Here is a 27,152-nt window from a genome sequence, read left to right as displayed (position 1 = left end):
GACAGAGCAGCTGCATACTTAAGGTTCCAAAATGTGGAGGAATCCAAAAATGAAGAATTAGAACAATTAATGGCAGGTTTGTTGGCTGAACTAGTAGAAAAAGAGAAAGATGAATTACTCAAGGAATTTGATGAAATCTATAGGGTGAATACCAGCTATGCAAGGCGTCACAATTGCCCAAGGAGATCCATATCCGTTTTTCAAGAAGATGCATGAGAGACCTAATATATAGAAAGGCCAGAGATGAGAGAACATTATATAAGGGCAAAGAGATTATAATTCTTAAGCAGATTCCAAGTAAAGTGAGGGCCATGAGGCAAGAATATAAATTTTTAGCTAATTACTTAAATAAAAACGAAATCTCATTTAAATGGCTAATCCCAGAAGGGATGCTAATATCGTGGAAGGGAAGAAAAATTAAAATAGACTCAATTGAACAAGCACAAAACTTCCTAGAACAGCTAACAACCACGGAGGATCAACTCACTAGGGAGAAAATCCAAAGAAATATGCAGGAGGATCGTAACCGCCATAGGAACAAGGAAGAAAGATCTGTCCAAATTCAAGGGAAAGACAACTTACAACGAGGAAGAGAAGAAACAACTCCATATCAGCCACAAGAAGAGAGCCGTAGAGTTACGAGACAAAAAGCGAGGCAGACTTAAGCAAATGGACGAAGGAAAGAAAATTCTTTCCATTAATATAAACGGCCTAAATTCAAGAGCTAAAAGGAAAAGGACTCTAACCAAACTAATAAAACAAAATGTTGATATAATTTGCATACAAGAAACACACGTTAGGAAAAGTGAGGAGAAATTCCTAGAGTGTCCGAAACTGGGAAAATTATTTACAGCACCAGCAGATAAACACAAAAAGAAAGGCATCGCAATCTATATGAGAGATGACTTAAAAGCGGAGTTAATCTGGGCGGACCCTGAAGGAAGAACGCTGGTAGTACAAATCTCGATTAATGGCATTACACTCTTACTGGTAGTAATCTATGCCCCAAATGATGATCAAGGTAAATTTTTAAACATCTCCATCAAAAAATAACAGAATTCGAAAATGGTAATATTATTCTGATTGGCGATTTTAACTCTATTGCTGACTACCGGAAGGATCATAGTAATAGGAGTAAGAACAAAAAAGGGAATAGAGAATTTTCTAAGCCATGTAAGGATATGTTGAATGAAATGAATCTGGTAGATATCTGGAGAAAATTAAATCCCAAAAAGAACAGTTTACTTATTATTCTAACCCGCACAAAATTTGGACAAGAATAGATATGGCTTGGATAAACGGTGAATTGATTAATGAAATCAAAGATAGCGAAATCTTACCAAATGACTGGGCTGACCACAATCCAATTCAAATAACCTGGAGAGGTAGAGGAAAACCAAAGAAAAGATGGACTTTTAACACTCATTTAACAAAAGAAGAAGAATATATTAATAAACTGAAAGAAGAACTGAACTTCTTCTTAAAGGAAAATAATAATGATCTAACTTGAAACAAAATATATGGGACACATTTAAGGCATTTATAAGAGGAATAACAATCTCTTACAATGCTATGAGAAATAAAAGAAAGTATGCCCAACAAAGTAATCTACAACAAGAAATTAAAGATTTAGAAATCCAATTACAAAAGAACCCCAAAAACCAAAGAATACAGAACCAGTTAATAACAACTAAACACAAATTAAATTTACTGGAACAAGAAAAATTGGAGATTAGTCTGAAAATGACTAAACAAATCTACTTTGAGCATGCAAACAAACCAGGGAGATGGTTAGCCCACAAACTTAAGAAAAGCGAAAGAAAAAGATTGATACACCAATTAATGGATGAGGGGGCAATATGCAGGAGGAGATAGAGAAGAAAAAAGAGATTACTTTTAATTACTTGAGAAATTATACAAAAAGAAGAAGTCTCTGAGGATAAAATAATGAAATACCTGGAGGAAGCGAATGATAAAGCAATAGGAGAGGAAGAGATAGAATTATTAAATCAAAAAATAACATGGTCCGAACTGAAGTCAGCAATAGAGAAGCAAAGTAACAATAAAGCACCTGGACCGGATGGGATACCGGTAGAACTTTACAAAATTATCATAGAACAAATTGGACCACTGATGCTGGATGTTTTTAATGAGGTACTCTTAGCAGCCAAGATGCCGGACTCGTGGAGGGGAGCCTTAATTTCGCTGATCCTGAAGGAGGACCTAGACCACAGACTTATTAATAATTATAGAATGAGTGGTTCTTAACCAAGGACCATCTGTACTCTACAAGCCATACTGGCTCCCCCATTGGATTTTGGCTCCAATTCAAGGTGATGCTTATAATCTTTAAAGCTCTATGTGGCATAGGACCAGTATATTTGAGGGGCCACCTTCTCACCAGAGTGCCCCTTATACACTCTGGATTCATTAATTGAAATAAAGTTATTGTATGGGACCAGGAAGTGGACCTTTATGGTGGCAGCTCCTATTTTATGGAACAACCTTTCTCCCAACATACAGTTAGCCTTGACTTTGCTAGCTGTTAGAAATGCTGTCAAGACAGACTGTTTCCCTGGGCTTTGGAGTCATGATATACTGGAGGCATGATTAGATGATGGTATTATTTCTGTTTGGATCACCATTTTATTATTTTATTATTTCATTATTGTCAGATTACATACCTTGATTTTATGTTCTTCATATTTGGTTTTGTTGAATTTTATGAACCAGACAAAGTCACCTTAGTTGAGCTAGGTGACCACATAAGTATGTTAAATACGTTTTAAGTAGATATGCCCTTTTTCCCAAGGCTATGAGTTAGCAGCTTAAATTTTACAATTGCCCAGATAGCATTCTCCTGTTGTAAAATATTGCCTAATCTTTACCAGGGTCAACTAAGCAAACAAACTGAGGAATCTCAATACAGAGTTATGTCAGATTTCTAAGTAAATTTCTTAGGCACCAAGAAAAGATTTTGAACAAGTCAACCCTGTACAAGATAGAGAAGCTCCACCTGAACTAAAATGGAACTAGGCTGCTGGCATATCATTAGAAAAAAGCTGTAGAGCAGCTTTTCTACTGATCCCTAAGGGAAAATCAACAGACAGGAAGTAGCATCTAGGGTGGAAGGGTATACAAATTTTAGAAAATAATATAAGTAATAGTATTGTGAGTTAATCAGTGGACAAAACAGTCAGGAAACAAAAAGACAAGATGTGGGAAAGGATCTAGTGTAGAGTATAGCTGTTTCTTTTCCAATGCTAGAAGTGTCCAAGCAAAGAATGGAAAATTAAAGTACTTTGTTGTAAAAAAGAACATAACAAGAACTTATCTACTATATAACCGAAATCTGCTGGAATGGAAAGAATGACTGGGTTAGGAACTTAGAATAATTCCTAACTATACAATGTATATAAAGAATAGAAGATATGGGATATATATCTGAAGTTGTATTGGCTTTTTCAAGGAAGTGATCAGGATAAATAAAGCAAACTGAGATAACTAGGGAAAATATTTCTAGGATAGACCACCCTGTCCTTGAATGGCTGGGTGGACTGGACATTAACATTTGAACCACTATAAGTCTATGTACTTGCCATATACTAAATACATAAAACTTCTAGAATATCTTGAGAGGTTAGAGCAGGGGTGTCAAACTGGCAGCCCACGGGCCGGATATATCACATGCAGGCCACGTCCACCCCAACTCCGTGAAGGGAAAAAACATTGTGATACATCATGTAAAAGCAATGTGACACAGCTAGTTTGACACCCATGAGTTAGAGTAACAAATCACTGTTGATGGGATCCATCCAAGAGTTTTTCTTTACCAACCTTCTGTGGGATTGTTAATGGCTCCGTCAACACTATATACTTGGATTTTTAAGGAACTTTCAGAATGACCTATACACATTGACTATCAGTAGGTACAATATTCCTCATCAAAACTGTTGAGTAAACCCAGTGGTCAAGAGATCAGACAATAGAGGTTCAGTTTAAGTGTGAAATGTTGCACATTGGGCAACAAGTTGTAATACCTCATTTATGCACCGATAGTGTTTGAGCTATCTGCAACAAACCAAGGAACAGATCTTACACAGATCTTATGATTAACTCAGTGAAGATATTGACAGTGTTCAGTTATGGAAAAAGTCAAATTCTATGCTAGAGATCATTAGGAAAGCAATTGAGAACAAGACTGCCAAATTTGTAATGGCTTGATACAAAGCTGTGCTACATCCCCGTTGATAATACTATGTACAATTCCAGTTACCCCTTTTTTGAAAGAGAATATGCAGAGCTAGAAAACATGCAGAAGATGATTTTCAAAATGAATAGCAGACATTTCCTTTAGTTTGGAAAACTAGTGAATGAGATATATAAAACTTGCATGGCATGGAGAAATGGGCATGGAGATTTTTTTTCCCCTCCTTCTTAAAATATGAAAATCAGGACTTATATAATTATGCTGATCAGGAGGAAATTTAGAAGAGTAAAAAAAATTAGCTCTTTACATAGAGCATTTTCATTATCAAAAAGTACACTAATGATTCCTAACATGGATGTCTTTAAAAGAGAAAAGGATAAATTTGATCAGAGCCTCCAGTTTATTAGCTATTTGGAAATTACTGAAAACAAAGTTATTTGAGGGAGCTTTCGAACTATATCACCAACTATTTATTGGTTGAGGTTTTGGTCTGTTTGGTGGTCAGGACAGAGATATGTCCAGTATCTGCATCCTCAGACTCATTTTTGGTAAGAGAAAATCACAGTGTAAAGGGCTTGGCCTACTTCTCCAATGCAAATTACCCTTTAACAACCTCAAGCCATAAATAATATAAAAGTGTTTCTCAAGTGTCAAAGTTTGAGAAGATTCTTTTGGCCACAGAAGCCCCCAAAATCTGGTAGCTTCCTATTACAAATATTGACATAACAGTATTCTTGGAAGTATTGACCAAGTATTATAAGATAATTCGTTCAATACTACCGTGTTTCTCATATAAGGCCGGGTCTTATTTTTTTTGAGCCCCGAAAAAATGGCCGTCTTTTCGGGGGTGACTTAATTCCCCCACCTTGCATCTTTGGGCAGGCGGGCGGCGATGGCATGGATGTTGAGCTCGGCGTTGGGGGGGCCTTCGTATCGGGGTCAACGTGGGCAGCACCATATCAGGGTGTGCAACAAAAGTACTTCCTTACGGCAAGCTCCCCCACCATTCCCCCCCATTTCACATGTTTTAATATAGGCCTTAATTTGGGGGGGGAGGGGCTTAATTTAATTTCATGTCTGTAAAACATGCTGGGACTTCCTATTGGGGCAGGCCGTATTGTTGGAGAAACAGGGTACTTCTCTGAGAGTATTTAAATACCAGCAATGAAGAGTATTTAAATACCAGCAATGAACCTGGGTAATACCAAATATCTTTTCTCATTGCTTATTCATTAAATTTAATCAATACTCCAAATTTGCTCCGAGATGTTCTGAGGAAGTGGGAGACTGACCGCTGTAGCAGTAATTCCAGGGAAGAGTCTCAGTAGTCCCACGTTGCTATTCATGTTCATATGGATCTCAAATTTCTTCATAGTGTTAGCTCTCCATATGGTCTCCCAATTAACTATGAAAACAAAACAAAAATCATTCATTCATGGAATATTCTTTCCTATTGTGTTCAAAATCTGCCTTACAGGAAATCTGATTAATATTCACCCCAAAATAACTACCAACTTATAGATAAAATCTAGTACCCTACATCCGAGTGAACTTTTAGTCACACAGAAAGATATTTTTTCCTCTCCTCTGACATTCTCTATGGCTCTGCAAATCTGCAAACCCTACTATTCCCTTCCTATTTTTTCCCTCTAGCAAATATTAAATATTGTAGGTAGGATTTTAATCTTAATTCTACCAATCAAACCCATTCCATAAATGAAACTGGGCAATTTATTACGATTCAGGCTTCATTCATCTGGAAAAGAAAAGTTAAGTGCAACATACAAAGTTTTCTTGCATTCATCTCTTGTAAGTCTCCTTTTCTTCTCATAGGTAGGTAGCATCTAAAATTTGCAATGTAACCCAATGGGGAGAGAATCAGCCTTATATTATTCTGAAAAGTTTTGTATCGGTAGCACAGCATGACTCTTACATAAAGGAAAATAATTTCCTTGAGTTCTGCCCAGTTCTGGACTTAATTTCTCATAGGAATTTCAGGTTTCAGAAGGTCAATAAGAGATCATATGTATTCACTTTTTAATAATTACAGCAGCAGTAATGATGTGAAATACAACTAATCTTCACCTTTTATGTTTCAAAAGAAAAGAGGAGAAAAGATTTTAAAGCCCAAGCATGGTATTTTATATTTATTTAACCATAAACATTAAATGTCATTTTTTATTTCAAAGAATAGTGCAAAATTAAAATGAAGAATTATTTCAAAAGCATAACGTACAATTAGAAGATCCTGTGAAATTTAACAGTCTGAATTCTGCAAAAAAATAAAGAACTGAGACACAGAACTCTATGAACTCAAGAGGGAGCTGTCAGAGACAGTTCATGAGTATGCTTCTTATTAAAGAACAATTCTACCGGTGCAATGATTTAAAATCTTATTCTTTCTCTCTTTTTGCTCAGTAATCAGGGAACATAGGCATATAATAAGTTGTGGAAAGTGGACTGCCATTATTATCCATGGAAATGAAGCAGTGGTAGGATTCAAAAAAATTTACTACTAGTTCTGTGGGCATGGCTTGGTGGGTGTGGCTTGATGGGCATGGCAGGGGAAGGATACTGTAAAATATCCATTCCCACCCCACTTCAGGGGAAGGGTACTGAAAAATCCCCATTCCCTCCCCACCTCACTAACCTGCTTTCCAGCTCTGTTCTCCCTGTGTAAGGCAACAAAAGAAGACCCAGCCAATCAGCTGGGACTCGGGAGGCAGAGAATAGATGGGGATGGGGCCAGTCAGAGGTGGCATTTTCCGGTTCTCCAAACTACTCAAAATTTCCGCTACTGGTTCTCCAGAACTGGTTAGAACCTGCTGAATACCACCTCTTAAATGAAGTATCCAAAAATTGATCTGGAAAAATACTATGCAATGCATTCTGGCTAATGCACAAAAGTCTCAGCCAATTAGAACTGAAGAAGCCATTGGATTTTTGCACAACACCTGTTTATAACAGCCCAAGTTGAAAACCAATATGTCAACACATTCCAAATTGTCTGAATAATAATTTTCAGGTGCTCTGTTATTAGAAAGATATAAAGATGCTTAAGCATAATTGATATATTCTGCTTCTCTAATCCCAGATTCATTTTACGTACCTAGGGCAACAGTACCAACATGTGCCTGGGGGGAAGAGTGAAGCAACGCAAGGCCACCTTGCCAGCCGTCTGCAATGTGACACATATTTCACACGTCTTTAAAAGACAGATGTTGTTACTCTTACCACTAAACATCTACAAAGTTTATAATGCAGTTACTAGTGATTAAATAAAATGGCAATGATTCAATTAAGTGTGATTATACATTGCAAGCCAGATGCCAGCTGTTTAACTAATAGTCATGCTTCAGTTCCATTGCTGAAATGCCAAAACATTCATTATTAATTCTGAAAAATCTCACTATCCCTGTCTAGCAGAGAATGAAATGTAAGATTAGATGAAAAGCTGCATCCACAAGATGCACATTTGTGGGCTATCCAAGATAATACCAAGTTAAGAAGTCTGGAAAAAGAGATGTTCATTTGCACTGTATTGTTATATTTTATGAAGTATCTAGGACTGAACATTGCATAGGGTCATTAAATGTAAATAAATGCAAAATAAACGTTAAAACACTAAAATAAAAAATACACAAATACACAGGGATTGTTGATGCCCAAATCAGAATGTCTCTCTAGAGAACAGAGGTGTCCTAAACTGAAATTAATCTGGACTGGTAGCACCTTATCTATGCAGTGAATATTTAAAAATCATGTATCTTTAACATTAACTTCAGGGAACTTTTTGAATTAGGCCTCTTCAAAAGATCTCAGATAAGGATACAAGTCTTATAACTGCTGGAATGTGACTCAGAAGAGATACTAAGGCAATTAAAAGTAACACAGAAGTCTATTTCAGCTAGTTTCTGTCACCAGTTAAGCCCTATAATGGGAAGAGTAAGACTGATTTCAGTTCTGAAAGCAAAAGATGCAGCATCGTATTTCATGAAAGTATCATTATACCCAACTCAAATTTTTGCGGCAATTGTAGATTAATTTGTTTTGTGGCATCAATATGGCTGGCATCAACTTTCCCGGAAAGAGTTTCTTTCTCAGAAGATGTAAAAAAGAATTATTGTCACATTGAATGTGTCTGGTTTAGTGTTTGAACTTTGGAATAACCAGGAACACCATTTTTGAGATAACATACATTAGCCATATTCACTTTGAATGAAAATACACAAGATGACAAGATGAAAATACACAATTGGGAGAAGCCACAGCAATGAATTTTTTCATAACTGTTTCTGAATTTGAATGTAACCATTTCTTTCATTCATTCATTCATTTGCTGAATTTATATCCCATTTTAACTCAGTGGGATTTACAAAGGGGGGTCACATAACTTTATCCTTACAATAACTTTGTGAAGTAGGCTGGCTTGACAATGAATATAATTTCTTAGTAAATTCAGTGGTTGAGTGGGGACTTACAACTCAGCTCTCCATCTGGTTGCAATACCATAATCTCTACTTTATATTGGATTACTTCCAGTACAAGAAAGAGAGGGTGATTAAACCACCAATAACTATTGTTTTAATCCAGTGGTTCCCAAAGTGGGAGGTACCACCCCCTGGGGGGGGATGCCTTGGGGGGCACTAAGAGGCAAGGGGGTCGGCAGGGGGGGCACTAAGAGGCAGCAGGGGGGCGTTCGAGGTGCAGGCTCCACAGGGTCACCCATTGACTGTTGCACTGCTCTGGAGCCAGTGCCTTGATCGCCCCCCTGCCACCTTTTAGCACCCCTCTGTTGGCCCCCTTGAGGATGCTAAGAGGTGGCAGGTGGGTGTTTGAGGCGCAGGCCCCGCAGAGTCACCCAGTGACTGTTGCACTGCTCCAGAGCCAGTGCCTCAAATGCCCCCTTGCTGCCTCTTAGCGTCCCCAAGGGGACTAGCAGAAGGGTGCTAAGAGGCAGCTGGGGGCCGGCTGTTGCACTGCTCCGGAGCCGGAGCCTCAAATGCGGCCACAATGGCACGTTACGTGCCACTGCGGCCGCATTTGACGCACCGCCCCCCCTGACACCTCTTAGCATCCTACCTACCTATCCATACATCCGTCCAAAAGGTCTGTCTGTCTGTCTTCCTGCCTGCTTGCCTGCCTGTCTACCTACCTATTAATCTAACAATCTATCTATCTACCTACCTACCTGTCTCTCTATCTATCCATCCATCTATCCATCCATCAATCCATGTTCAAAGCGCCAGCCCCGCAGGCACATTGGGAAAGTAGAGCAAAGCCAGTCTGGGAGGGAGGGAGGGAGGGAGGGAGAGAAAGAGAGAGAGAGAGAGAGAGAGAGAGAGACCTGATGCATCAAATTGAAATGAGGCCTAGTTTAGATTGAGGCCCTTTTCCACATTGAAACATATTTGGTTTCTATAAAAGGTTTTGTGGAGGAAACATGGTCAAGACTATCAGGAAGCTCTCACGTTTTGTTGAGGCTTTAAACAGGAAACATTGAACCAGATCTCTACCCTAAAAATTACTTTTCCCCAATATATTACCATGCCAATTCTGAAGAAGGCAAAACCAAAATGTACTGGTAAATTACAAGGAGAACACATACACACACACTCCCTTCTAACCCAGAACAGGTGGAGCAGGTGATTGGACTAGAATAGATATCTCATTATCTTTCTCCTCCCTCCCTCTCTCCTTCTTTATTTCTTTTTCTTTCTGTCCCTTCCTTCCATCTCCCCCTTTCTTTATCTGTCCCTTTTTTTTCTTTCCCTTTTCTCTTTCTTTTCTTCCTTCTCTCTCTCTTTCTCTCTCTTTCTTTTCTCTGTCTCTCTTTCCCTTTCTCAGGCTCACCCCATTGACTTGGTGCACTGCTCCGCTCGGACTTGCTTGGGCAGGTCCCTCCAAAGCAGCAGGTTCAATGGGGTGGACCTGCGGGGCCGGCACCTAGAACGCGGCAGTGGCAGCACATTTGAAAAATAGAGCAAAGCCAGAGGTTGGTAAATTTTGCTGCAAAGAATCACAAAAGCTTCTGCATTGTGCACAAGAAAGAACACACGTCAATGCAATTCAGCACATAAAATAAAGAAATACAAATAAAAATCAACAAGAATCGGCAAAGCATCTGTGATTAGATTCTATTCACTACTAGAATCTAATCAGAGATGCTTTGCCGATTCTAGTCCAATGACCTGCTCCAGCAGGGTTGGAAGGGAGTGTGTGTATGTGTGTTCATGGCTGTCAAAACCCCCAAACAGGTCAAGTAACTCTGGGGAGGCCAGTCATAAATTAGAACACTTGCTAAACAACCTGCCATTAAGTGAGGACCACTTCTATTTGGTTTGCCAGTCACCTGGCCACGCCCACCCAGTCACATGACCACCAAACCACACCTACCCAGTAACGTGACAAGCAAGACACACCTACCCAGTCACATGACCAGAAAGCCATGCCCACCCAGTCATGTGACCTCAAATTAGGCCACACCCACAGAAATTTGAATCCCAACCCTGGGTGGGGGGCACTGAGGATGAGTTTCTAGCAGCAAGGGGGCGGTGGACTGAAAAAGTTTGGGAACCACTCTTTAAATCCATAGAATGGTACTCTACAAGTTTTGGGACATCCCACTTCAAGAGCTTCTCCCACCCCCCAAATCATGCCACTAAATCTTTGTGACAATCTACAGTAAACATAACTTTCTTCAAACGGAGAAACAACACCCCTGCATATATTTTAGCAATGGCAACTTTACTAACAGGTATCTGTGGGAATAGGAAAGCAAATCTATCTTTATTTTGGAGCACACTTCTATTGGTTACACTTGTGTTTTTCAAACTTGGCAATTTTAAGATTTGTGGAATTCAACTTCCAGAATATTAGGATTCTGGAAGCTTAACTCCATGAAGCTTAAAGTTGCTGAGCTTGAAAAACACTGGGTTGCACTCTTAATTATGAATAAGCCTGATAATGTTCAGTTCAAGTTACAGTTAAATATACATACTATATATAGCCTCTGAGTAAAAACAATTTCATTAATGGGCAGCCACATCTACTACATATATCATTTATGTCTCAGAGTAGCACTGTGGATGAGTCACAGCCCTGAATAATTATTAAGAAGAAACAGTCATTCTCCCCCAGCTCTCCACCAAGACCAATTCAGAACTAGGTAAAACTTTGAAGGAAAAGGTGGGTCCTTTGTACTTATGGAGTTCAATCAGCAACAGCAAATACTATAAACTGCTTAAAGTTAAAGGTAAATTTATTTTAAAGGTGACAAGTTCAATGAAACTTATTTATTATTTGGGACAGATAAGGTTTTTTTTTATAATTTCCTGACCCCTTAAATGAATTGTATTCCATGGGGAATATCATTATTAGTATCTAATGACTCTAGATTTACCAAGATTATCTGCAAGGAATCCAAGAATTGAGTTGGCATAAAGCAGACATATCATAAATCAGATACGCTGCCTTTTCTAGCAGCATAAGACTGGCTATTTTTGAGCTCTGTTTGTCAGGAAGAAACCATACTTCCTGTATGCTCAAATTTTCACCCTCCCCGGGTTCTGGAGGCTTTCTTTGAGAGGGTGAAAATGGCCTCCCCTCTGGAGGCCCTCTGGAGGCTGGAAACAGGCCCATTTATGGCCTTCCGGAACTTCTGGGAGGCCCATTTTTCACCCTCCCCAAGCTCCAGAAGCTTTCCTTGAGCCTCTGGGAGGGCAAAAATGGTCTCCCTGGACTCTGGAGGCCCTCTGAAGGCCAAAAACAAACCCATTTCCAGCCTTCCAGAGCCTGGAATGGGCGGCCCATTTTTCACCCTCTCGGAGCCGCCACACAGGCCCTGCACTTACCTGAGATCCAAAATGGGCCATGTGGGGACTCCTAGGAGGGGTGGGGTGGGCAGGGCCAGCCAGGGGTGGATTTGCCAGTTCACTTACCCAGCCATAAAATTAACAACTGGTTCACCAATTAATACAATTAACCGGTAGTAGCCCACCCCTGGGAAGGTATCAATTCTGGAAGATTGGACTTGTCACTAGCCCACTTGAACATTCCAAATAAAACTATAGTAGTGGCCTGGAATGAACATGGTTTCTTCAAGAGCCAAACAAAGGCTTGACATACACCTACACGCATTAATGACATGCAATCTGACATCTTAATTACATTGCATTTGAGATAATGTTTTAATATCATGGCATTTCTGTTTGATTTAGATCTGTGATACAAGCCACTTCACGTTGCACTCAACAAGTGATGAAATGTAGATGTGGACACTAATACTTACACAAGCTGTTTGCCTTTTAGCTTTTTCTTCTTGTATTTTTTTAGTCACCTGAGAACTATTATGTAGTAAAATAAGGGATTAGAAAGTTATATCAGGCCCGTAAAGTTTGGGGAACATTTTCCATCACTCTCAATGTCAGAATGACTTCTACTAGCAGTTTCATACAGATATTTGAGAATACCAGGCAAGATGGACCATACCACAACTGTTACAAGGCTTTACAAAAGTCACCCTGCACAAATCCCTCTTTGGAACAGATTTAACAGATAATCAGAGTTGGAAGGGACCTTATAGGTTATCTAGTCCAACTCTCTGCCCAAGCCGGAGACCCTACACCATTTCTGACAAATGGCAGTCCAATTTCTTCTTGAAAGTCTCAAGTGATGATGCTCCCACAACAGCACCACAGGTAGGAATGGAACCACTATGAAACAATGCCTCCAAGTTTCAACTCACAGAGTTACCTCAATATGATTCTACATCAACAGCATCAAAAACTGCTAAATAGAAGAATCAACAGAATGATACTGCCTTACTCCTATATAAGGTTAATTACCAAAGTAACCAAGCTATTTTCTATGCTGGTCTATGATGGATCCAGAAAAATCTGCAACATCCATTATTACCACAATTCACTAGTTATCAGTTCATCAAATCCTGTCCAAAAATGGAATGTTGACAGTAGATATTTCTGGATCCTCTTCAACCAAGGTCAGATCACTGATATCTTCAAATCTGTTGTCTTCTTTCTTTCCATTAATGTGACATCCATTACTCTCTTAACCCATTCCAATATTTTTAACCAGCTTGCTTGTGAGACTCACTAAGAACAAAGATCAAAAGGGCAGATAATCAAGAAAATAGCTTGAAGTACTTTGTCAATCTCCTCAAGTCTCACTGGTGAAAGTGATTCTATAGTAAATAATCATATGGTGTGTTGACAAACTCTCCTAATTTTGGCAGACTTTAGCAATTTTGCCAATAAAGTGCATGACAAAGTCATTGTTTTGCTTCTGCCAGCAAGAACTTGACTGTATAATTCACAATCTTTGGAAAAGTTCAGTGGGACACAGTGGGTTCTTTGACACCATAATTAGTGCTATGAACACAAACGTTTTTGCCCTCATAAGTACCCCATACATATTAAGTGCAATTATATTCATATTGAGACTTTTAATTTATATATTTCAGTTATATCTCCCCCCATTTCATTCCTGTGTGCTTTTCACTAAACAAAGGAGCCCTGTGAACTCTCACTACTTCTATGATGAAGGTTTCAATAGTGGAGGAGGGATGTTAAGTTGATCAGAAAACTCCATAAAGCTTTCAGGAACTGCTACAATTTCATAAGTCTTAGGAAGCATGCTAGATCCTAACTCCTGAAGATAGAATTGGCAATCTGTCTAGTTCATAGCAGGAAGTAATCCAGTCATGACAGAGAAGTAACTTTTCCTCTTTAACTATCACTTCACTTTCCAGCAATTGAAAAAAAAAAGATAAACCACTGCATAGTGATCCAGGATCACCCGCATGGGCATTGAGATCCATAAGCACCAGTCCTAAGTTTCTAAGAACCATATTGGAGAGCACCAGTGTAATCAATTGTTGGACTAGCAACAAAGTACTCAGTTTCCCTGTCCCCCATCCCACCACAAAGTATAGTTGCTGAAGAATCTGATTAATGGAGAGGGAATGTTTTCCCTACAGATGACTGTAATTCTACCTCACAATCTACCTTGATGCGGTACAATATCTCCAGGCAGGCTTATATGGGTTAAATTCAGGCCACCCAGCTCTCCTATTCTGGTCTCTATAACATAACCAGACCAGACTGCTGATACATAAGAAGATCATGGATAGAAAATACTTTTATAGTGAACTAATCTGGCATTCAGCAACTGAATCAGGAGATGTGTAAACCAACCGGTTTGACTATTAGATCTTGGTAACTCAGACCTAAGAGTAGCCCTAAGGGTACTATATCTTCTGTGTCTGGGAAGAATGTTACAACCCCAACCCCCTTTCTTTTTCCTGGCCCACAGGTTGCCTATCCCTTGAGTATTGCAAGAAAATATGAGTCCAAGATAACCAGCAGGTGCACCCTACTAATGATGGCATCCAAACATACGTTTGTAGATTTGGCTGAGTTCCTAATCCTTTAACAGCAGTCTGATGTGCAATAATTAAACATGTATAATAATTAAACATGTACTGGGATGAAGAAAAAGTGATGGGGAAAAATTTCACTTGCTTCATTTCCTCCCACTCCAGGTGGTGAAGATATATTACCCATCAGGTTACATAATCAAGTTAGGTTGCTTTTGCAGTCCTTGGGAGTGTAGACTTGAGAGGTTTACGAAAGCCGCACTTTCGTTGGCTGCCTTCCACTATCCAGTATCTGGAAAGACTTTCATTTCAAAACACACAGAACAAGAAGAAGCAGCTCCCTCTTACTGAGATCAAGCACACAAGATGCTATTTAAGCTGTGAAAAACCAGCATACTATAAGTATTGCCAGCAAGGTCGCATGCAATAAAAGAAACTCTGTCCAAGAGCTGAAGAGATCAAACTAATCCACTCATACAATATTCTAGAAAGCAGTAAAGCTGGATCCATGTTGCCATACAGGTTTGAATTCTTTCCTTTAAAGGAGTACAATAGTTTTGAGAAGTGACTCCTCCCTAAGAGGGAGTGAGTGGGGAATCCATCTGCAAAAGCAAACCTGAAATGCAACTTTCAGATGGTTCCAAACTGCTGAGAAGACCTAACACTGTTTTTTCATCTCTTTCCTGCATGGCTGAAAGTAGCTTAACCTCAATTACATAACTTTGCACGTTCATTCTGAGTACAAAGAGACAGCAATGAGCTAGAAAACCCTGAACAGTCAATAGTGAAAGTTCTTGAACTGGCAAGGCAAGAGACATACAAATAATACAGGACAAAGACAAAGAGAAGAGAAGACACATACAATCTTTTCCTAGCCAGAACAAAATTATATATTCACTACTACTGAAAATAATTGATCTTATTCTTATAAGCTGTTCTTATAAGCTAAGGTAGCCTAATCCATCCAAACAATAATGTTACGTATAAATATGCTTGTATTTATTGGGCAGGGATGTTCAGAAGTGGCTTGAGCTTTTTAAGCTGAATAGGACTGCCTAGAACTGGTTCATAAAAATTCTGGCTTAATGGTTCTAAGTTGGTTGTTGTTGTTTTTTAAATTATGTGGTTAATGAAGCAATTTATTAAACAGGGAACTCAGACTGGTCACAATTCTCTACTTAGCTGTCCAATGGGTGTGATTTTTTTTAAAAAGTCAAGATGGCAGAACAAAATGTTCCAATCAAACTTCTGGTTGTTGTTGTTTTAATGTGATACACATAAAAAAAGGCTTCACCTTTTTGATCACATCCCTGTTATTGACTCACAAATCTAGGTTTACTATCATGCTAGGCAAGCTAGTATTCCCTATGGCAGCTGTACATTAAATGGTTTCTTTACGGTCGTCCAGACTGTTCTGTAGATCTAGATGAAGAAAAGCTAGCATCTCTCACAGATGGATGCCCAGTTTCTGCCAAAAGACCACAGTTTCTACCAAGAACATCTAGTAAGTAGGATTCAAATTTGCACTTGTATTTGGCATATTGAATGTGGGGTTAGTTCTGGCTCTGGGAATCTCAATGGTTTATTTACTGAGAAAGTTATTCTTTTTCTGCCTTAATGAAATATCTGCCAATTGTCTAAGCAAGTGACAGCATATGGCTGCTCTTGCTTAGTTTGGGCTCCCAAGCAGAGTTGGCTTGGTGGCATCTGGCTTGGAGGCCTCCAGGGACTACTAGAATTGTAATTCAACTGGGAAGTTAAGAAATCATCCTAGAAGAAAGAGGGGGCAAACCACTTTGTACTGATGCCAAGAAAACTAGATCGGTATTTCTGCGAATCTACCAGAAGCCAAAATAAGTCAAAGGAAGCGTTAACTTAAGCTATGTGGTTATGGCTGTAGCATTGCACTGTAATATTTGTTCTAAACATATCTCATTGAATACATTTGGTTCATATATGCTTAAGTGCAAGTAAAGATTACAGACCATAATGGCTATGCTATAACCATAAGCCAACTACTGAACTGAACAAGTCAGAATTGCTTTAGTCCAATATGTGAAACTGATATGTTTGTCCGCTCTTGAATTATTAGCATTAATTTAAAATCAAGGTGCAATTTTGCCAGGAGAACAAGGCAGGTGAAATATTTATCCTTCCATGGGAGATTTAATTTATAAATATTCACTGCTAGGTTTAAGCATTTTGGTTATAAAATCTTTTAATGCAATAAATCATTTATAGTTAAAATGTAAATTTCATGCATGTCACTTTATGTTCTGACTAATCCTATTCCTTAGCTGAAGAAGGACGATAGTATCAATGCAGAATTACAGAATTCTGATATCTGTTCAACAAGAATTGTTAATAAACCCTGTTACTGAGGCATGAAGAGATGAATTCACTTCAGGTTTATGTAACTTTAACTGAAGTTGAATTCAGGTGTGCTTTTATTCTCCAAGGGCCTTGGGAATATGTTATATCCTATTCTAACCAATAGAAGTATGCATTTCATCAACAAAAATGAACACTAGTCAACCCTCAATTACACATGGTATTCTGCTACAAGCAGAACTCACAAGACACTAAAAACACTCCACTCCAACAACTTCATTTTACCACCTGCCTTCAATTTATACTTTTATTAACTGGACATTAGCCAGACATTGCTTTAGGTTTATTTGTCTGGTTGACAAGTGAAATTGAAGGCCAGTGAGACAAAATTCCTTGACAGTGGCCTCTTTTAGAGGGACAACTGGAGAGACAATAAGGAAGAACAATTGGACAAACAGTTGCAATCAGTTGCTAAGCTATGTCAACTACGTCATTCAAAAGTGATATAAGTAGATTTCGTATCATGTCACTTTTGAATAAAGAGAGAATTAGGTACTTATTGTAATACTGGCAAACAAACAAACAAACAAAAATGACCTCATAAATAAAAGGTAAAGATGCTTGAACAATTGGACCCAAGTGGCCACAATCCAGGAAAGGGTTACAGATTAACTACAGCCTGAAAGCTGAAATGACATCATTGCTTACTTATAATATCAACCTCAGCATTTGCAAGCGGAGGCAGGTTAGGTGAGGAAAAGGCACTGAAACTCCCTGCATCCATCTTAGTCACCCGGTTTCCCCTGTACAGTTTATTATCAAAGTACAGGCACACCTACAAGGATGAGAAAAGAAGCATGTCAGTATGCAAACCTTATAATTAAAAGATCCAGCAGATTAAAACATACACACACATAAAGTTGACTTTTCTTTCTATACAATGAAAGCTTCTTTAGAGAGAGTTATAAATATAATTAGGGTTATGTAGGAGGGTTTTAATCCCTTGGCTGCTTTGAAAAGTGCTATGTCTCTTTTGGATTTTGATAACAAAATACAGGTAAACTCCTTGTGAGATTTCCTTCCAAGAACAGGTTTGGCAGCTCTCAAGGTTTATGACGGATTGCTGAAGTTAAATATATTTTTAAAGGGGATAGAATGGCTTTTAATAATGTGCAAAATCCCCCCAGAAGTGTTGATGGTCGTGACACAGCAGACAAAATTGGATTATTTAGAAAGGCAAGTAGAAAGTGAGTCTACCTAGATATCAGTCAGGTTTCTGGGTTTCCCTCTGAGCAGATTGTCTCAGCCTATTGAGGGTTATGACACTACAGATTAATCCCAATAGAAATTCAGAGTGGGAAACCTTTTACTAAGTAACTCCCCATCACACTACACCAGGGTCAATGTTGAAGAATACTAAAAGCTGTATACCAGACACATGTGGAAGATCATAGATTCATCACATCTGAAATAATCTATGCATTTTCCTATCATATTTTATTCAGATAATTGGTAATTTTCAAGACTGATGAAGTTGATTTTTGACATTTATTTTTTGGTGGCTTTCTATTAAGCAATGTCACACTGAAGTAGAAGGACCTTTATAGTAGTAGCAACTTTAAAAAAAACTAATTGCGAGAATAGGCAGTACCTATACAACCATTAAAATGATTAGGAAATCCAATATTCTTATATGTACTGCAGGAAACTACTATTGGTAATATTAGAACTCATTGGCTCCAACATTCCAGCAGAATCTGCTTTCCTGTAATTTCGTGTTCCTTGTCCAGTGCCAAGAACTGGACAACAGAAGTAGGAATCTCACCAATGCAAAACACAAGCTATTATTTCCCATTAGAATTGTCAACAAAGATACTGAAGTGATGGTTAGTTTTTGCCTTTTAGGATCAACTATCAACAGTAAAAGAGTTAGCAGCTGAAACACTCTGCAGACTTGCACTTGGTAGAGTAGCAATCAGGGTCTTGGAAAATATAACCTGAGGTTGGCATATATTGGTACCTATTGTTAGGAATATGGGTCATCTAACAGCTATTTGGGTTAGAAATATATATAAACCAGGATAAACATTTTAAAACTGTATCTTTAAGAAAATGCAAAACAGTAATTAGGTGTGGTTTCTCAAACGGCCATAAGATAGAGCCAGAAACCTGGGTTGTTTTGGTCTTAGTCTCAGAAGAGAGTGTGAGTGTATCTTTGTTTCCTTCTGTTGGAAAGTATTGCCATTGCTCCATTTTTCCTAATTGACTGATATTTTCTGGATTTAATGTAAGACTGTTACTGAACTGTTTTTTGACACTGGACTTTGATATTTGGATTATCCCTGGATTGAAAACTGACTGATTTAACTTGTGAATGACTTTGGATTGCTTATTTTGGACTTTGCTTAAACCTTTCTGGAAGTAAAAACCTATATTTACTGTACAGTGTATCTGTGTGCTCTGTGTGTATTATTCCAACACTACTCTCTATACATCTCCCTGTATGCGCTCATTCTCCTAACGGGAAATTACCTCAACACCTATAAAAAAAAATTCTTTGTGACATTCTCTAAAAGTGAAATAGCAAATATTGATGCTTTTGAACTTTGATATTGGAGATTTCTGAGACATCATTTAAAGCTAAGAAATTGAACAAATGGATCACTGAACAAATCAACCCAGTGTTCTCACACAAGGCACAAAAGATCAGGCTTAGATTATCATACTCTGAACATATTATGTAAGACTAACTTTCAAGAGAAGCTCTATTGCTGAGAAAGATGAAAGGGAAGTGGATGACAAATGGAAAAGGTGGATGGGCTCAATTACAGCATTTTACAGCACAGTTGGAAAACATGAAGGTTTAGATTGGGGACAGACATCATGGATAAAATCTATGTATGTGGTCATGAACAGTCAAGATCAATTTGATGGCACCAAATTGTTTTCCATCATTTGAAAAGTCCAGCTCTATAGAGGCAACCCAAAAGTGTATTTCTCTTTTTTAGCAGCCCTATAGGTGGCATGGTGTTTCAATGGTTAAGAAGCTAGGCTCATTGCCTGGAAAGCCAGCAGTCCAGGTTTGAGACCCAAGTGCCATGTGATGGGATGAGTTCCCATTCTCACTCCAACTCCTATCAACGCAGAAGTTTGAAAACATGCAAAATGCAAGTAGATGAATAGGTACCACTTTGGTGGGAAAGTAACAGTGCTCCATGATGTCATGCTGGCCACATGACCACATAAATGTCTTCAGACAGTTCTGGCTCAATGGCCTTGAAATGGAGATGAGCACTGCCTCCTATAGTCAGCAACAATTAGCAAAAAAGTAAAATCTGCAGGGACTCTTTTTTTTATAGAATCATAGGGCTAGAAGGGGACCTTGGAGAGCTTCTAAAATCTAATCCAATCCCCTGCCCAAGGCAGGAGTCCTTATTCCACCCTGAACAAATATTTATCCAATCTTTTCCTAGAAACTACCAGTAATGGAATACCCACAAATCTGCAATACAAACTGTTTCACTGACTAATTCTTCTCATTCTTAGGAAATTTCTCCTTAGTTCCAAGGTGGATCGCTCTCCTAGCTTCTACCCATTGTTTCTTGTTCTGCTCTCAGGTGCATTGGAGAATAAGTCAATCCCACTTCCCTATGACCCCACCCCCTTCAAGTATTGGAAGACTGCTATCATGCTAAGCCTTCTCTTCATTAGACTAACCATATCTAGTCCCCTTAGTCATTCCTTGTACAGTTTAACCACCAAACCCCTTACCATCTTTGTTGCTTTTTTTGCACTTTTTCTCTCTCTCTCTAGAATTTCAGTATCTTTTTTGTATTGTAGCAAGCAGAACTGGAGGCAGTATATTGAGTGTGCCCTTACTAGTGCAATATAGAGTGGTACAATCAATTCCTGTAATCTTGATGCCATCCCTGTGTTGATGCAGCCTAAGACTACATTGTTGTTGTTTTGGCAGCTACAGTGTACTGCTAGCTCATACTTAAGCAGTGGTCTACCACACCTGAATTCCTCTCATTGGTACTACTGTTGAGCCAGGTACTGCCTATTTTGTACCTGTGTATTTGGTTTTCCCTGCTTTATAGTAATATTGAATCAATAGTGGATCAAGTATTTTATATTGATATATTTGTTTTGTTTTTTTAAAATTAAAGTTCCCTCTAATTGCTGTTTTGTTGCTATTTGCATGCTCTGATATTATTTTTATAAATCAAAATATTTCTGAAACAACCTCTGCACCACCCCAGTTAGGATCTACAACATAGCCCTTACAGGGAACAAAGGATCTAAAAGCAAAAAAATAAAAATAAAAATGAGCAGACCTCAGGAATTACAAACTGGCCCGCAATCAACAGTGCCCCCAACAGGTTGGCTCTGCCATCATTCCTCAGTTCATATATTGGTATCTAGAAAAGAGAAAAACGATAACCAATTGCCGTTCAAAAAAAAATCACACGCACTCAGCAGCAAGAGAGAGCAACTCCAGTCGACATAATACAAAGCGAGTGTAAAGCCATGCATAATTTATGAAACATTCGCCTAACATATGATTTATTGGAACATGGATGCATTTCTTCATCTCAACTATGGCAGATGGTGGGATTTCTCGTTTGGAATGTAAAATACTTTCTCCCACACCTCGTGAAATTATTCTTGAATTTTACCATATTCTTTTTGTTGGAGTGAGAGAGGGAATAACTCAAAGGGGAAGTGGGGTCCTTACAATCCTCCTCAACATCTAGCCTATTCCTTTGCATTTTATTTGTAAGATTTAGCTAATACAAAAGTCAAATTCCCACCAGAGGTTCGTGACAATCAGGAACAGTCTTATGGCAAGCAATTAAATAGCAAATGGTCTATAAAAGTAAGATATTTTACTGGATCCCCTTTTAATTGTCCTTTCTTCACAGTAACCACCATAAAGAGCTACGATGATTTTTTGGTAGTGGTTAAATGAAAGGGATTCATTACTTCTTTTCAAAACATTATTCCCTGATAAAAATCATCCCTTTAAAACTGTTGCAACCCCAGCAACTATAATGCCAAGTGTAAGGAGAAACAATTTGAATCAGGAAAAGGGAGAAGATTAAAAAATAAAACAACAAACTTTCAGCAGTACCAATATCTCAATCAAACTACCGTATTTTTCAGACTATAAGAACTTCCGAACTATAAGAAGCACCTTGTTTTTTGGGGAGGAAAACAAGAAGAAAAATCTGCCTCTGCCTCCCCACAATTTGCTTCCTTGCAGCAAATAGCAAACAGCCTGGTCAGCTTCAGCACAGCCTGATTTAGCATGAGCAGCTGATTGTCGGTAGGATCTGCCTCCCGGGATACTGACAATCAGCTGTCCAGTCTGCAGGGATTGCCATTGCCTATCCCTACCTCCACGCGCCCCATGTGCCCCATTTTTGGCCTTTGTGTGCTCCATTTCTGGCCTCCGTGCACCCTGTTTTTGGCCTCCACGCCAATCCAACCAACAATCAGCTGGTCATGCTAAATCAGGCAGTGCTGAAGGTGACCAGGCTGTTTGCTGTTTACTGCAAGGAGGCAAATTGCTGGGAGGCAGAAGCCGAAGGGTGGGGGGCAGCGGATGGGTGGGGCTTCAGCAATATTCACAATATAAGTAGTGGTGGTATTCAAATAATTTAACAACCAGTTCTCTGCCCTAATGATTTCTTTCAACAACCAGTTCACCAAGCTGCTCAGAAAGTTAACAACCGGTTCTCCCAAATTGGTGTGAACTGGCTGAATCCCACCATTGGGTATCATATGCACAAACATTTCCACCCACTTTTTTTTGGGGGGGGGGGGAGTGCGTCTTATACACCAAAAAATATGGTAACTGTCTTTGAGGATATCACCCAGAGAGGGATGGAGCCCATCAAATGGCTAGTGTGATCTGCTGTCATCGGGGCGGGGTGGGTGGGAGTTGGTTTTTGGTTTTTTTGTTTTTTGTTTTGTTTTTGTTTTCCCAAATTTTGTTCTATTGTACTTTACTAATTTATTTGATCCTTTTTGTTAGTTTTTATTGTTTTTTATTTTTAGTTTTAGTTTTAAATATGGTTTTACATTGTGTAAGCCACCTCGAGTCACCATGGGCGAATAGGTGGCAATATAAATCAAATAAATAAATAAATAAATAAATAAATAAATATTTTCAGTTTAAAAAAGAACATCATACAAGGTCATGAATTGTCTCATTTCTCATTCACTGTATCCCATGTTCAAATAGGGGTGAGAAAAAATGTAATAAGTAAGAATTAAAAAACGTATCTTCTAAACATAAATGTATTGCTTAAATGAAAATTTCTTACCTGAGATCCTGTCAAGATTACAGTTTTGCCCAGGTTCTCACACATGAAGGACAATGCTGAAGATGTATAAGCCATTGTGTCTGTGCCATGGAGGATCACAAATCCGTCATACTTCTCATAGTTTGCCTGCCAATTTAAAAAAAAAAATGATTATGGTGAGAGAAACAGTCAAAGGGACAAAGTAATCAGTATTTAAATAATACAAACTGTTTGAGAATTGTGGGGAATACAACAGTATTTAAGGGTCAAGTTGAGGTAGACAGATTTCATGCTTCTTGCATTTATATCAATACAATCAACACCAACCAAGCACAAAAATTATTAATTTAGAATTAAATAGCAGAGGGCAAGGTAATATAAAACCAATGTAATTTAGTTTGCTTTCAGTACCACAAGAAAATGAAACTGAGCTCTCATTTATAGAAGAGGTGTTCTTTTAGTGCAGATGATATTAGAATTTCTCTGATCTCTAAAACAGTAGGTAGAGATGAAAAAATTGTCTGTCCAAATGCACTTTTAAAAGGTTATCATGAACAAACATTCCAAGATGGCGTCCACTACTAGATGAGTTGGATGTGTTGCCAGTTAGAGGATATTCAAGATGGAGAAATGACCGAATGTTGGGTTGGAGACTTATGATCTGATCTCTATCAGGCAGGTCTGCCTGTCCATGTAGAATAAATACTTTTTTCCCATCCTCATACAAATGGATACTAAAACATAAATTGGAAAATAAAAACAAAGGAAGGGCTTGAAAAATCTCAGCAAATAGCCTTTATATCTGACCAATATAAAACATGTGATCAATAATCTCTTCACCAAGACAAATTCCTTGTGTGTCCAATCACACTTGGCCAATAAAGAATTCTATTCTATTCTTATTTATTTGAATATGCCCATCTAGCTTCTAAGAAAAAAACACAATTATTTCTTAAAGAATACAGACAACATAAAATCTAGTGAGGTTTTTTTCAGTCACTAATTATGACAACATTAAAAGACTTGTTCTTCGGTGTATAAATATTAATGATATGTCCTTAACCAGAGGAAGACTGCTAATTAAGAAAAGCTTAGCAGTAGCTTTAAAACAGGAATGTTAACATATGTAAATGAATCATATGGTCTGATTCCTTGTTCTTGCTTTTACTTTGGGGATTATACCATTTATGGGAGCAGACTAAGCAAACTGGAGCTATTGTAATAGTGGATACAGAAGAAATGCCATCCTTAATAGGCACTAAATGCTAATGGAAGACTGCCCTCATCTGTTCAAAAGACAGTACAGAAAATACACATACACACACAGAGTTTTCTTCAAAGAAAATTAGAAATTTACATAGTCAAAGAATGAATAGGCACTTTTTCTATTAGGGCCAGAAATACAGATGCAATTGGATGTACTTTGTCTCCCAAGTGGCTAATAGTAAATTCTAAGATATCATTTGCCAATCTTAAAATAATATGATTAGTGGTACCCAGAATCAAATCATTGATTTCTCTGTTCCAGGACTAATTGTCTGACAGGCAATAGGTTTCTAAGATTTCAAGCAAGCTCTTCTCATCACCTGACTTCTTTTAAATTGGAGATGCCATGTCTATTGCCACTGTACTATGACATCTGACCTCCTATAATCTGAATGACAACATTATTTATATCTAATTATTTTTTCTCTGAGGTAGAATTGGCAACAATTTCTTTGTTTTCATGCCTGAAATAATTACAGTTTTCAATGGAGCAAAGGAAAGTGGATCTAAAGTAGATCAAATTATAGGAGGCTTTCAAATTAGCAAGAATTTCTGGCTTACAATGGCAAATGTATTTGGAAATATTAATTTGTTATTTATTCTTTTATTTGTCTAACCACAAAGTTCTCTGGGAAGATTACAAAATCATGCAGTCAAAATAGTCAGAAATATTAATATACCAAGGGATAAAAAGTCATAAGATATAATAATAATTATTATTTTTTTAAAGAAATGTCTTCAATATCTAGCCTGGTATTAATTGCTTATTTTTCTCAGTTTATTTAATTCATAATTGGAATCACACATCCCAATTAGTCATTAGTTTACTTATATTTGGCTTTCTGAATAGACCCACCATTGGTTGCGTTCATACACCACCCAGCCTAAATCAAACAACCCACATGATGGTTTAGCATGATGTGTGAACTCACCACTCTGTAAAAATTATAATGTAATAACTTGTGACATTTTGCTGAGCTGTCCTCTTGGGTATCATTCTACCTCCAGGAGTAACTATTTTACATTTAGTTCCCATTGGAGTTTATTTACACCACTCTGCACTGTGAAAGAATCAGAATTAACCATCCTTTAATGAATCCATCCCAAATGTAACTCACTGGTTCAAGCATGATTTTAAATTAGAAATGAGCAAGCTGAAATTGGGGAGGGAGGGAAGGAAGGAAGGAAGGAAGAAGGAAGGAAGGAAGGAAGGAAGGAAGGAAGGAAGGAAGGAAGGAAGGAAGGAAGGAAGGAAGGAAAGAAAGAAGGAAAGGAAAGGAAAGGAAAGGGATTGGCTCAAAGTTACCTAACTGGTTTTCATGCCTAACGCAGGACTAGAATTCACCAATCTCCTGGTTTTTAGTCTAGTGCCTTCCTCACTACACCATTTATGATTAGGGTTATGATTCTCATCACAGACATATTTTATTTATACTGTATGTTTGTGTATATATTCTATTGATAATTTATCCATACAGGATTGAAAACCTCTCAGTGGACGATTGGAGCCATATGTAAGCCCAAATAATATAAATAAATATCTTGAAACTTATATACATACATACACACACACACACACACACACACACACACACACACACACAAACATTACATACATCACATGACATTTACTAATCAAACAACAATTTCAAACATGAAAAACATAATCCAATTGTTCACAATGGCCATCTTCTCTAGATCTAGCTATTTTCTCTAGCTATTTGTCTAGCTATTTTCCAAAGCCCAGACAAGGAATAATGTATGGAAACTGAACAAGGAGAGATTCAACCTGGAAATAAGGAGACATTTTCTGACAGTGAGAACAATCAACTAATGGAACAGCTTACCCTCAGACGTTGTGGCAGCTTCATCACTGGAAGTTTTCAAAAAGAGACTGTCATCTTTCAGAAATTCAGAGACTTTCAAGACTGTCATCTGTCAGAAATGGTGTAGGGTCACCTGCTTGGGTGGGGAGTTGGACTAGATGATTTACAAGGTCCCTTCCAACTTTGTTAATCTGTTAATCTACTATGGTCTGTTAAAACACCTTCAGCAGGGGTCCAAATGGAGGTATACTAGCAACTACTGCTTACAGGACTTGCAACTAGACATCTACACAGCAATTTGTAAGTGCCAGGTTGATAGGATAATTCTAAAGCCCTTTTAGTTGAGAGAGAAATATCAGAACAAAGGAAAAGAGCACTGACCCACTGAATAAGTGCATACCCAATGGCCACACTTTGATTTTGTAACATTTAACATTTAATCTCCCTCCAGTGCCCTTTATCACTTTCACCAATGCTAATCATCAAATAAATAAGTGAACAGTCATTTATTTATCATACAACTCTGCTTTCTTATGCACCAAGACTGTTGAGATTGCACAACATTTCAAGTGAGGATAGTTGAGGAAAAAGTCATGTAATCAATCTGCCATAGGGAAGGGCCACTCTTGCAAAGGGAACACAGTAGTACCTCAAAGGAAAAGAGAATTGGGACTTAGGAGGCAGAAACTCGAGATCTCACATGCTGGAGTTCTCGGGGATGTCCTCAAGTATAACACTAAATAAATAAAGAGATAATTATGAAGTCCAGTATTTAAATTTGCCTCACGGATGCTTTTGAACTCTGATGTTGG

At 38.2% G+C, this 27,152-nt stretch overlaps 2 protein-coding genes across 3 annotated transcripts in view; one reads left to right on the top strand and one right to left on the bottom strand.

The window, feature by feature from the left end:
• Positions 1–27,152, top strand: part of XRCC3 (X-ray repair cross complementing 3) — a 624,633-nt gene that overhangs the window by 383,525 nt on the left and 213,956 nt on the right. The gene's annotated exons all lie outside the window — the stretch shown is intronic.
• The window catches only part of ASPG (asparaginase), an 83,548-nt gene that overhangs the window by 45,070 nt on the left and 11,326 nt on the right, over positions 1–27,152 (bottom strand). For both annotated transcript variants that reach the window (XM_026698577.2, XM_087922236.1), the window contains exons 4-7: positions 23,270–23,395; positions 21,275–21,358; positions 17,646–17,772; positions 5,503–5,615 (exon numbers count right to left, since the gene is read on the bottom strand). In XM_026698577.2, the coding sequence (XP_026554362.1) occupies positions 5,503–5,615; positions 17,646–17,772; positions 21,275–21,358; positions 23,270–23,395 (450 nt within the window). The remainder of the gene's footprint in view (positions 1–5,502; positions 5,616–17,645; positions 17,773–21,274; positions 21,359–23,269; positions 23,396–27,152) is intronic.

Source organism: Pseudonaja textilis, chromosome 1, assembly GCF_049901715.1.
Source record: "Pseudonaja textilis isolate UNSWEBS1 chromosome 1, rPseTex1.2, whole genome shotgun sequence".
In the NCBI taxonomy this organism is placed as follows: Eukaryota; Metazoa; Chordata; class Lepidosauria; order Squamata; family Elapidae; genus Pseudonaja; species Pseudonaja textilis.
Note: the sequence above shows the minus strand (reverse complement) of the source record. Positions and strands in the feature narration are given on the sequence as shown.